Source organism: Eretmochelys imbricata, chromosome 1 (genome assembly GCF_965152235.1).
Source record: "Eretmochelys imbricata isolate rEreImb1 chromosome 1, rEreImb1.hap1, whole genome shotgun sequence".
NCBI classification, from domain to species: Eukaryota; Metazoa; Chordata; order Testudines; family Cheloniidae; genus Eretmochelys; species Eretmochelys imbricata.
The window spans coordinates 305,589,930-305,602,514 of NC_135572.1; the positions used below are offsets into that span (position 1 = coordinate 305,589,930).

General features: G+C 41.1%; 1 protein-coding gene across 3 annotated transcripts in view; it reads right to left on the bottom strand.

Moving 5' to 3' along the window:
* The window catches only part of PDZRN4 (PDZ domain containing ring finger 4), a 386,496-nt gene that overhangs the window by 4,936 nt on the left and 368,975 nt on the right, over nt 1-12,585 (bottom strand). For all 3 annotated transcript variants that reach the window (XM_077807773.1, XM_077807772.1, XM_077807775.1), the window contains 2 exons: nt 5,811-5,912; nt 1,867-1,983 (listed from right to left, as the gene is read on the bottom strand). In XM_077807773.1, the coding sequence (XP_077663899.1) occupies nt 1,867-1,983; nt 5,811-5,912 (219 nt within the window). The remainder of the gene's footprint in view (nt 1-1,866; nt 1,984-5,810; nt 5,913-12,585) is intronic.

A 12,585-nucleotide genomic window follows, 5' to 3' on the forward strand; every position in this document is an offset into this window, starting at 1 on the left:
TGCAAAAATAACTGCAGATGATTACAATCCCAACCTAGTAGTGTGTACAATCCATCAATAAGTGAACTTCTAAAAGTTCTATGTTTCAGCTTGGATAAGATTCATTCTTGCAAGAATGGCTAATCATGCTGGAATGCAGGCATGGTTCCCACTCTGATTTTACAACTCACGATACATTTGTAACATAAAACCCAGAGTGCTTATTTAAGTTTGAAAGCAATCAGATAAGAGAGATCCAGGGGATAGTAGGTGCTGCTCCAAATCAGGAGAGTGAACTACCCGGTCACCCTACGAAGATGAAAGCAAGACTGACAGTGGTGTGAAGAGTAGCCCCTGATGGCTAAAGATGAGATACCCCAGCCTTGACTGGAATTGGTGGGATGACTAAAAGGTAAGGTCCATTTCCACTTTTTATTTTTTTTAAATATCCCAGGAGTTTATCAAAAATTTAAAAACAGGTGAAAATTAGTGTGAACAATTAACTTTGCAGTTCTCTGGGTAAATATGAGGGTTAATACTGGGGGGCATGAGAAAAGTAGAAAAATAAGAGTTTACTATTTATGAAACCATTATCTCTAATCCCCAATACAAAAAATTCAAGTTTTTTAAAATAAAGAGTTTATTGTAGATGACTTGTGCAGATAGCTTGATGTAAGGGGTTTCAGTAGCACAGGGATGGGATAGGACAGGAGTGCTTGGCACTCATCGGCAGGTAAGGTTTGGGGGGGGAGGAAGGACAGGAGGGGCCTGTTCTCCCAGGTGCAGCCTCCTGCTCCCTGGTGCCTGTCGCTGCAGCAGTTGGTGGGCTCAGCAGGCTCCCTGCCCATTTTGTTCCTCCACTGTGCAGCCGCAGCATCAACCAAGCACAGTTTCCCTTCCCTAGGCAGGCATGCTGTGCTGTCCAGCTGGGCGTCTGCAAGAGGGGAGCTGGGATTGCAATTTTAAGCAAGAAAAAATCTGGGTGGAAACTGGAAAATCCAAATATTGGATTTTTCGAAACCTGGGAATTTTTCAGGGGAAAAAAAAAGGAAAATGAAGGGTTCTACTTCAATGACAAACTAGAGGGGATTCTTAAAATAGGTCTGTTCTGTAAACATCTAGTCTGACATCCTGCATCACACTAGCCATAGAGCTTCCTCAAAATAATTCCTGTTTGAACTAGACCACATATTTTGGAAAAACATCCAATATTGATTCCAAGATGTCCAGTGATGGAAAACCCACCATGATCCTTGGTATATTGTTCCAATGTTTAATTACTCTCACTATTAAAAAATTATTTCCAGTCTGAATTTGTCTAGCTTCAACTTCCAGCCACTGGATTGTGTTATACTTTTGCTTCCTAGATTGAAGAGTCCATAATCAAATATTTGTTCTCCAGGTAGGTACTTCTAGACTGTCATCTTGTAATATACATAGTCTATATAGTAAAAGTACACTCTATAAGGTAGTAATTTACATAGCAATATAAGTACCATATCTTGTACAATATGTCTGTATTGTCTTTATCACAATGGGGCCCTGTCCTTGCTATGGCCTTGACAGGTGACTCTGATATAATTCATAAATAAAAGTGACAATACACAAGACCTTGTATGTAAAAGGGCTTGTAATATTGTGCTGAGAGCTCACAGAAAATGCAGAACCGGTGCTTTACTCCTCGCACATTCTGCTAAAATTTTACCCTCTCATATACGGCCAACACATTTATTTCTAAAATGTTTTCTTATTGAGAATGTATTACAGTTCAGTGCATCCTCATGACAAAAGCCTTTGATTCAATTTTTTGACTTAGCATTTCATTCTCTCTTAATAGAAAAATACACCTAGCAAAATTTCCAATGATTCATTTAGTGTCAGTCCTACCTGCTCCACCTCATTGGCTGTGTACTGCATTACTTCATTATGCTGTTCTTCCAACATTTCCAAGTTTAACTCCTCTAAGAATTCATTCCTTTCATCATCAAGCCACCTCTCCTCCAGCTGCAAAAGAATACATTAATACATTGCATTATGTTAGCAGGGATGCATGCTAAAATAGGGTAAACCCAAATGGCAACGCCTGACTAGTTCTTTTTATCATAATGATTCTCTTCAGAATACCAGGCTCCTATAGTTCACCTCTCCAAAAAGAAGAAAAAGATGATTAAAAACAAAACAAAACCCAAAACAAAACGGGGGCTCTTAGGACTTTTATCCTTTCTTGAAACAGTATGACTGATTTTCTCTCCTAATGAAGGAGATTGCACAGCACAGAGCATTATTTCCTTTCGAAATGTATGAAAGGCATACCACATAATCCTGGAGCTGTCCTGTTCATTACCTCCAAGAGCCCCAATGTTAAAAGAACTGCAATGATATGAATAGGACCATGAGATAATCGGGCTCTTTCCTTTAACAACTTCGACCGCAGGGTTGTGTCCCAGTGCCTGAACCTCAACAGCACCCTCACTCTGGGTTTCTATCGTATGTCTCTTATTGCTCTTCCACGTGAACGAAATAACAAACAAAAAGGGGGTGTCAGAGTAACAGCCTTGTTAGTCTGTCTTCGCAAAAAGAAAAGGAGTACTTGTGGCACCTTAGAGACTAACCAATTTATTTGAGCATAAGCTTTCGTGAGCTACAGCTCACTTCATCGGATGCATACTGTGGAAACTGCAGAAGACATTATATACACAGAGACCATCGAAAGGGGGTGGGAGCACTGACTGATACAATGACTAAACTTTTTTGTTCTTTGACTGACTTTTTTTTTTAAATTGAAACATTATTTTCATAGTCATTGAAGAGGGTATTATAAAAAGAGGAAAATGGAGGTCATTACTTCAATCAAGTTAATGAGATGTGGCTGTACACACATACACAGTATTATGTGCATGTGTGTGTTAACAGTAAGTCTCCATTTGTGTTTCTGTTCCCTTTCCAGATTGCATGCTGGGGTAAAAAAAGGAAAAATACTATCACTAGAAGGGGAATGAAGTAGTGTTGCATGCCTGCCAATGGCAGTGTTTTAGGGGCAGAAACAGGCAACAGAGAAGGAAGGTGAATGAGCTGGGGAAGGGCAGAAATTTAAATATTAATACAACTAATCTAGAGTATGAGAAAAAATCCAATTACCTGTAAAATGTTATGGACATCACAGAAGCTAGAAACAGTGTAATTGTGTGCAACAATGCAACATGGAACTAAGTTCTTTTGTGTTGTAAGCAGGGAGAACTCTACTGAAGCCAATGGACCTTTGGCCCATAGATACTAATTGGTTAAAACAACAAGCAAGCAAACAAAAAATCCCTCCACAAACCAGGCAAACATTAGACAGGTATAAAATGTTGATGGAGATTCTGTGGCACTTTTTACTATATTATGGTATCTACTTAGAACATCAATGTTGAAGTTTCATTCATGGTTTTTCAAATGCTTTTATCTGTTATGTATAGTCAGCCGTTTGACCTTATAAAGAATATAAACTCCCAAGTTTCACAGCACAAGCAAACCACTAACTACCTGGGATTAGGAAGAAATTTCCCCTATGGGCAGATCATTCTGCAATTGCCCTTCAGAGGATTTTTAAACCTTCCTTGCAAACATCTGGTGCTGGCCACCGTTGCGGACAGGATACTGCAGTACATGGAGCACTGGACTGGTCTGATCCAATATGGCAATTATTACGGTTCTTAAAAACATAAATATACTCCCCAGTGCACATGTGCACTCATGCATGTACATGTGTGCACATAGACATTTGTTTCACATGGTTATTTGTGTGTGTTTCTTGTATGCTCAGTTTTTAATATTAACTGAGTAATAATCAATATTGACTAGTCAGAGAAGCTTGTCTTGTTAGTTATTGGATGTGCCGAGCAGTCAGTCCTTGAAATACTAGCATTACAGAGTTCTTTCTAAAAGATTAGGACTTGATCCTGCCCTTTTTTCTCCGGTGATAGTTTGCCTTAGTAAGGGCTTGTCTACACATGAAACCATTCCAGTTATACCAGTATAATTATAATTATACTGGTATAGTTAAACCGATACATTATACCAGTATAAACCCCCCTTGTGGACACTCTTATTCGGGAATAAGAATGGCTATTTTCAAATTTGCTTAAACCCCTTCCAATGTGACATAAGCTAAACTGAAAACTGGCCCTCATATATTGGAATTAGAGTGTCCACATGAGGAGTTATATCAGTATAACTAGATCAGTTTAAACTCACATCTTGGCTTGTACTAGTATAACATTTCTATGAAGACAAGTTCTGAGGAAGGCGGGATCAGGTCTTTTGTTGGGTTTCTACAACTGGGACTGGCAGGTGGATCCTGTGCCTGCGAGAGCCCCACTGAAATGAAATTTAAAAAAAAATTAGATAGAATCCTCACACAAATCTTTTAAAAGCTTCTGAAGGGTCTCTAGACCAAGAAGGGATATAACCTAGCTCAGGGATTGGCAACCTTGGGCACACGACCCATCAGGGAAATCTGCTGGTGGGCCAGGAGAGTTTGTTTACCTGCAGAGTCCGCAGGTTCGGCCAATCGCAGCTCCCACTGGCCACGGTTAGATGTTCCAGGCCAATAGAGGCTGGCCACCGCTTCCCACAGCCCCCATTGGCCTGGAATGGGAAACCGCGGCCAGTGGGAGCTGCGATCGGGCGAACCTGTGGACGGCTGCTGGTAAACAAACTGTCCTGGCCCGCCAGTGGATTGCCCTGACAGGCTGCGTGCCAAAGGTTGCTGATCCCTGACCTAGCTATTTAAATCTGAGGTGAATAGTTTTACTCTGCCTTAGTATATAGCCAGTTTTTAGAAGCTGTTTAGAATGGCTAAGGACATAAAGGAAATACATGCTGAAATGTGATCTTGAGTAACTTCCAGATTCACGCTGGGATTCCGGGTGACACTGAATTACATTTATTCAATTTAATGTGTAGAGAATATGTAGTCACCATGTCTGAAAATATCAGATCAATAATACGAGAGACAAATGGTAACATAACCAACTTTGCTTGGACTGCTGACAGATGGAGAGAAGAGTGACAATGTAATGTCCTTTTCTGCTTTGTGGTGGGATATAAAAGGAAGCAGCAATAATCTTTTTCCCCCCTCTCCTTTACCTGGATGATTAGCCTGACATCTCCCACTGCAAAGATATAAAAATTTTCTTTGCAAGGCATCAGTTTTGTTTAAAAGCCAGAAGTATAGTTTAAAACTGTGTGGCAAAAATATCTATTTCCTATTAAATAATTTGTACTTGATGAAAAATCTCATATGACCAGTTTCCCTTGAAAATGGTTAGGTAGGAGTAGGTTTGCTGAATGGCATTGTAATGAAATGCCCATTATCAAGATCTAACTGGAGAGTTTACTGAAACATTGCTTAAAAAAATAATCCTGACCCAGAGTCCACTTCAATTCTGCCACAGGCAGGTGAAAACCATGGAAGAGTGTGAATTTAGTCCCAGAAATCAGTAAGAATCATCAACCAATAAACATGTCTTTTTGAAGTTCCACTTCACATTTAGTTAAGTATCACATTAGTACTAGATAATCAACTGTACTTAATATATATATATATATATATATATTTTATTTACTTGCAAAGAATCTTTTAGCTAGTACAATGGTAAACAAACTCCTAGTAATATAATGTTATTTTTTTCCTGAGGCTACAGATTGGCAAAGATCTTTAATTATATTTTTCCCATTTTTTTTCATGAACCTCTGCAATCCTGTTTTTTAGTGTTCATTTCTTATGGATGACATTGACTGTACACTATAACCCAAGCTCCTGGCTCAATACATCTATTTATTCTAACCTGCATCTCTGGTCTTGCAACCAGCAACACAATTTTCTTGCATTCATCACTGGAAAGCAATGCCACCGCCTCCTCCCGATTCTGGACATCTTGGCCATTTATCTAGAAAACAAATGAAAGTGGCACATTAGTTTCCATTTCCACAAAGCAACACACAATAAAGGGCAAATATTAGCTCATTTGTGGGAAATGTATGGACAATGAAACTCACACAATGGGCTCATCTTCAGCTCCTCAGTGGTAAGTGCCTTCACTCAATTATGCGTTTACTGTAAGAGCTGTATTGATCGTTGAAGGATGGCGGACATCAGAGGAAGCAGTTATGTTCATAAATGTCCAACCTGCGCCCTAGCAACATACATCTAGCAACACAATTAACCAGCCCCTGACAGGTGACGTTCATCTTTCTCCGTTCAGAGTAATGGAAGTGTCACTCTGAGATAATAGTGCTGGTGGAAGCAAGACTGGTAATACTACAGCTGAAATCAGTCATACTGTATGCTTGTAGAGAGCCAATTAGAGGGCTACAGTATTCTCTCTCACCAGGCAATACCTATAGGCCACTGCTGATTGCTATTTCATTTAATCATTTTATATCTGTGTGTGCGACTTGTTGTCCAGAACCACACAAACCATCCCCATTTGGATAATCAAAATAAAAATGAATCATCTGTAAAAACCTGTTTTCTCTTCAACTTCTCTCTGCAATTCTGCCTTTATGTTAAAAGCAATCAATCATACTAATAACTATACCTTAATGTATAGATTTTACAGGCCCATTCAACACTACCTAAAAACACTGCTTAAGAAAAATCAAGTTTCAAATACAAAGCATTTTTTCCCTAAAAATATCACACTTCCTTTGTTTGTTTCACAGCACAAGAAGTGGATTTTCCTCACTGTGCCAAACTGCATTGTCAAAAATATTTAATCCATCTGCAAAGTAATGGGGACAGGCTGGAGGGCAAAGGATTTTAATAGTTTTGTGGAATAAAAAGGTTTTCCCATATCCAGCCTGGTTAATCCATCTCCTTTTGCAGGGGTTCAGTTTCAAAGCTAGTAGTAGGAACTTCCTGGTAGAAAAGTAAAAAGCAAATCTGCATGTGCACAGCCTGAACACATTGCTTTGAAAAACCAGTTTTAGGTGAGAGTAAATAAAACCACAAATATACACCAACTGTTTGCTTGGTTATCACCAAAATCTTTGAGATACCTCCATGGAGAGATGTGGAGGGAGCTAAGTGTGGACTGCAAGAGAAATGATACCCACTTCCTTGTACACAGCTGCCCCCATCAATATACAGATACAGGCATATACCAGATCCCTCAGCTATCGTAAATTGGCATAGCTCTGTGATACCAATGTCAGTTTATACCAGTTGAGGATTTGGCCCACACGGTCTCAGCATGTATCTTGAGCTGAGTGGCTCAAGACAGATCATTACATGCTAGAACCTGTAGTGGCTGCAGGCTGCACTATCATAGCAAAGATAAAAGTGACTCCAATAAACCTCATTTGATCACCAATTAGTTGCCTATGTGGCCCTCATTATGCAAAGTTTGATGTCCACGGATGAAATCAAACAAGGACTAACCAAGATCTGTGGAACCTTCCTTGTAGTCTATTCCCTTTATTTTACAGTGCGTGCTGTGTGAGGTAAACAGACTATTCTCAGCTATTTAAGAAGACCATAAAGGAGACAGGAGTTGCTGTATGTAGTATGTTAGTATTTGAATTATCTTGGAAAACATGAGGAAAGCTGCTATAGTACTGTGAAAAAGATAAACCCAAGCATCCCCAACACTGCGTTCTCCAGACCTGAATGAACTCCCTGTGTAATGATATTGTCATCTTCCATTTCTCTGAGTTATCTCATCCATAAGAGTGGATGGAGGGTCAGTGTGCCTTCGGCTATGAAAGAAAAGCCCACATAACTCACCTGATGTTAATCTTAATGATCAAACTTCTGGTTGTATATCAGCACTGACATTCAAGTGATGCTATTAGTCTACAAAAATGCAATAGAATTACCTACAGTCTTCTCTCACCTCTGGAGTCTTCACTCACAAGTGAATTGAGTTTGATGGTCTCAAACTAACATCTATTAGCTGTCTGCCTATACTGTGCCTGGCACTATAATTCACCCAGAAATGTTAAAAAGAAAAGAAAGTGGCATGGAAATGAAACTATCATCTACTTAAAATACATTAAAATGCCTTAAAGATGGGAGTCCACAGAGTTTTTGCCTTGTTGAAAAATCAACAATTCACTTCAAATGTACACTTTTTATTTAGAAAAGAAAAAAGGGAAATTCCCCAACGTATGTTGTTCTTTGTTCTTAGAGGACTGATTGTAGACAGATGTAGAAGCTAGTTCATTTGCTTTTCAATTCCTAATCATATCTCTTCGTAATCTCACCAAACTAAAGAACTGTTGTCCTTTTGCAGTTGGATACAAACATTTTTTGTGGGCAGTTCTAGCACAATGAAATTTTTTTACATTCTGGACCACACAGAAAATAAAATAAGAGCTCCTATATGAGCCCTAACATCAAAATGTAACTACTTATTTCCTTTTTGAAATAAAGGCCACTTTTAGACAGCCAGCTTGTAGATCTTATTGTGTTCTGGAGATTAGTTTGATTCCCAAAGCCAATAGTGGGGTAAGAAATATAGCTTTGGTTTTCAGCAAAGATGTTTCCTCAGGAAATGGAAAGACTGGAGGGATGGAATCAGATTGATTTTGCAACATTCAGAAGACTCATGTGCCTAAATTAATGATTGGCAGTTAAAGAGCTGTTTGAGAAGAAGCAACTTGCCATTACCAGCAATTACCACTAGGGGCATTAGTAAAAAGAGGTCAAAGTACAAGGGAAGTTTCCTGGAAATGAAGGGAGGGAACTGAAAAACACCAGCATAACAAGAGGAATTCTGAACTTCTGATTTTGGTAGTAGCGATCCGTGATTTCTCTAAAACTTCCTCTCTGTAAATCCAAACTGAAATCCACTGTCATTCTAGCTATTTTCCTCTTTTTACAGTTAAACTATCCTCTTTCCTGACCTAAATACATAGCCATAATTTGCCCTTTGATTGAGCTGGGAGGAGATAGATTTCATTCTAGCCTGTAAGACTCTCATTAAAGGGACACTCTCAGATTCAAAATCTTTAGTCCCAGGACGAAACCAGCTCCTTTCAGTGCTGAAAACTTGTAAGCAAGTCATTACCTACTCCTGACTTTGCCTTCCCCAAGGTTGGAGTTTAGTCTGTTTCCCAACACACCTGTTATTAACTGTCCCAGCCAGCAGTTCTGAGATCAAACAGTAGGTCTTAAATAAAAAGGTGAGGTTACACCACAATTTCGTAAAGTAGTCCAAACTAGCTATTGTGTAATATCTGCTTGTTTAAAAGAAAGTGAAACACATTCCTTTTTGAATACCACTTTGGCTAACATTTCTTCTCATCCCAAACACACACAAATCAGTCAGTTCTCCCCTTAAGTACCCACTTGTGAATCACAGAATCATAGGACTGGAAGGGACTTCGAGAGGTCATCTACTCCAGTGCCTTGCACTCATGGCAGGACTAAATATTATCTAGACCTGTGGTTCTCAAAGCCGGTCCACCGCTTGTTCAGGAAAAGCCCCTTGCGGGCCTGACCGGTTTGTTTATCTGCCGCATCTGCAGGTTCGGCCAATCGTGGCTTCCACTGGCCGTAGTTCGCCACTGCAGGCCAATGGGGGCTGCGGGAAGTGGCGCGAGACAAGGGACATGCTGGCTGCCCTTCCTGCAGCCCCCATTGGCCTGGAGCGTCGAACCGCGGCCAGTGGGAGCTGTGATCGGCCGAACCTGTGGACGTGGCAGGTAAACAAACCGGTCCGGCCCGCCAGGGGCTTTCCCTGAACAAGCGGTGGACAGGTTTTGAGAACCACTGATCTAGACCATCCTTGACAGGTGTTTGTCTAACCTGATCTTAAAAATCGCCAATGATGGAGATTCCACAACTTCCCTAGGCAATTTGTACCAGTGCTTAACCACTCTGACAGTTAGGAAGTTTTTCCTAATGTCCAACCTAAACCTCCCTTGCTGCAATTTAAGCCCACTACTTCTTGTCCTATCCTCAGAGGTTAAGGAGAACAATTTTTCTCCCTCCTCCTTGTAACAAACTTTTATGTACTTGAAAATTGTTATGTCCTTTCTCAGTCTTCTCTAGAATGGATGTCTTCAAACACACAGGGAGTGTTGTTCGTTTGCCCATCAAATATTATGTACCTAAACCTTCAGTTTGTCTAACAAAACACTTGTAGGCCAGCTGTTGGGCTAAAGAGTGCTCTTACTACCCTGCCATGTTGGGCCAGCTCAGCTGAAATGTTTAGCTTGGTGGGGGCCCAAAGCTGAGGCTCTGCTCCTTCCCCAAACTCTTTGTCACTTGCTTGAGAGGGAAGGGGAGACCTTTGCATAAATCCTCTGTGGTCCTCACACAGTGCTTCCATCTCTTATGATTTTATTGCACGTCCCATGATATTTGGAGTATTTCTTAATGCCTCAACTCCTGGAGTTAGGTGAGAATGTCAGCTTTCATTAACAACTAGCATCAATTTCCCCCCTTCTGGTCACAGAAGAAAGCTTGAAAAACGTGAGCCCAAAGGCTCAAAACCCAGAAGGCAAATAAAAATAAACCAAAATGTATTATTTTTAAAATTTCTTGATTTTAAGGCTAATCTCATGATTCTGGGGTGAATGACTCATGATTTTTAAACACTTGGGATTGGCAATACTCTTCACAATATCTGTAAAATGTTATTTGGGCAAAAAAGATTGAGCAGAATCTATTTAAATAAGAGATACAAGATACCTTTTGATAGTACACAGGTACAAATACATCCAGACACAGTTACCTGTTATACTTACAGGTTTCAGAGTAGCCGCCATGTTAGTCTGTATCCGCAAAAAGAAAAGGAGTACTTGTGGCACCTTAGAGACTAACAAATTTATTTGAGCATAAGCTTTCGTGAGCTACAGAGCTTCCATACCCATAAATAATGATGAAGTGAGCTGTAGCTCATGAAAGCTTATGCTCAAATAAATTTGTTAGTCCCTAAAGTGCCACAAGTCCTCCTTTTCTTTCTGTTATACTTAGCCCTGGTCTACACTAGGATTTGAGGTCGAATTTAGCAGTGTTAAATCGATTTAACCCTGCACCCGTCCACACGACGAAGCCCTTTTTTTCAACTTAAAGGGCTTTTAAAATAGATTTCCTTACTGCATCCCTGACAAGGGGATTAGCACTGAAATCGGCCTTGCTGGGTCGAATTTGGGGTACTGTGGATGCAATTAGATGGTATTGGCCTCTGGGAGCTATCCCAGAGTGCTCCATTGTGACCGCTCTGGACAGCGCTCTCAACTCAGATGCACTGGCCAGGTAGACAGGAAAAGGCCCGCGAACTTTTGAATTTTAATGTCCTGTTTGGCCAGAGTGGCAAGCTGCAGGTGACCATGCAGAGCTCATCAGCAGAGGAGACCATGATGGAGTCCCAGAATCGCAAAAGAGCTCCAGCATGGACTGAATGGGAGGTACGAGATCTGATTGCTGTATGGGGAGAGGAATCCGTGCTATCAGAACTACGTTCCAGTTTTCGAAATGCCAAAACATTTGTCAAAATCTCCCAGGGCATGAAGGACAGAGGCCATAACAGGGATGTGAAGCCGTGCAGCATGAAACTTAAGGAGCTGAGGCAAGCCTACCAGAAAACCAGAGAGGCAAACGGCTGCTCCAGGTCAGAGCCCAAATCATGCCGCTTCTATGATGAGCTGCATGCATTTTAGGTGGTTCAGCCACCACTACCCCAGCCGTGTTGTTTGACTCCTTCAATGGAGATGGAGGCAACACAGAAGAAGGTTTTGGGGACGAGGAAGATGATGATGATGAGGTTGTAGATAGCTCACAGCAAGCAAGTGGAGAAACTGGTTTTCCTGACAGCCAGGAATGGTTTCTCACCCTGGACCTGGAGCCAGTACCTCCCGAACCCACCCAAGGCTGCTTCCCAGACCCGCCAGGCGGAGAAGGGACCTCTGATGAGTGTACCTGTTAAAATACTATACATGGTTTAAAAGCAAGCATGTTTAATGATTAATTTGCCCTGGCATTCGTGGCTCTCCTGGATATACTCCCAAAGCCTTTGCAAAAGGTTTCTGGGGAGGGCAGCCTTATTCCATCCACCATGGTAGGACACTTTACCACTCCAGGCCAGTGGCACGTACTCGGGAATCATTGTAGAACAAAGCATTGCAGTGTATGTTTGCTGGCATTCAAACAACATCCGTTCTTTATCTCTCTGTGTTATCCTCAGGAGAGTGATATCATTCATGGTCACCTGGTTGAAATAGGGTGCTTTTCTTAAGGGGACATTCAGAGGTGCCTGTTCCTGCTGGGCTGTTTGCCTGTGGCTGAACAGAAATGTTCCCCGCTGTTAGCCACGGGGAGGTGGGAGGGTGGAGGGCCTAGCCACGCGCTGCGGGGAGGCAAAATGCGACCTTGGAATGAAAGCATATGTGCTATGTATGTAATGTTAACAGCAAAGTTTACCATGAAAGAGCGTACCCATTGTTCTATAAAATGTGTCTTTTTAAATACCACTGTCCCTTTTTTTTCTCCACCAGTTGCATGTATTTCAAGGATCACAGGATCTTCTCCTTCCCAGAGGCTAACAAAGATTAGAAGACGGAAAAAACGCACTCACGATGAAATGTTCTCTGAGCTCATGCTGTCCTCCCACA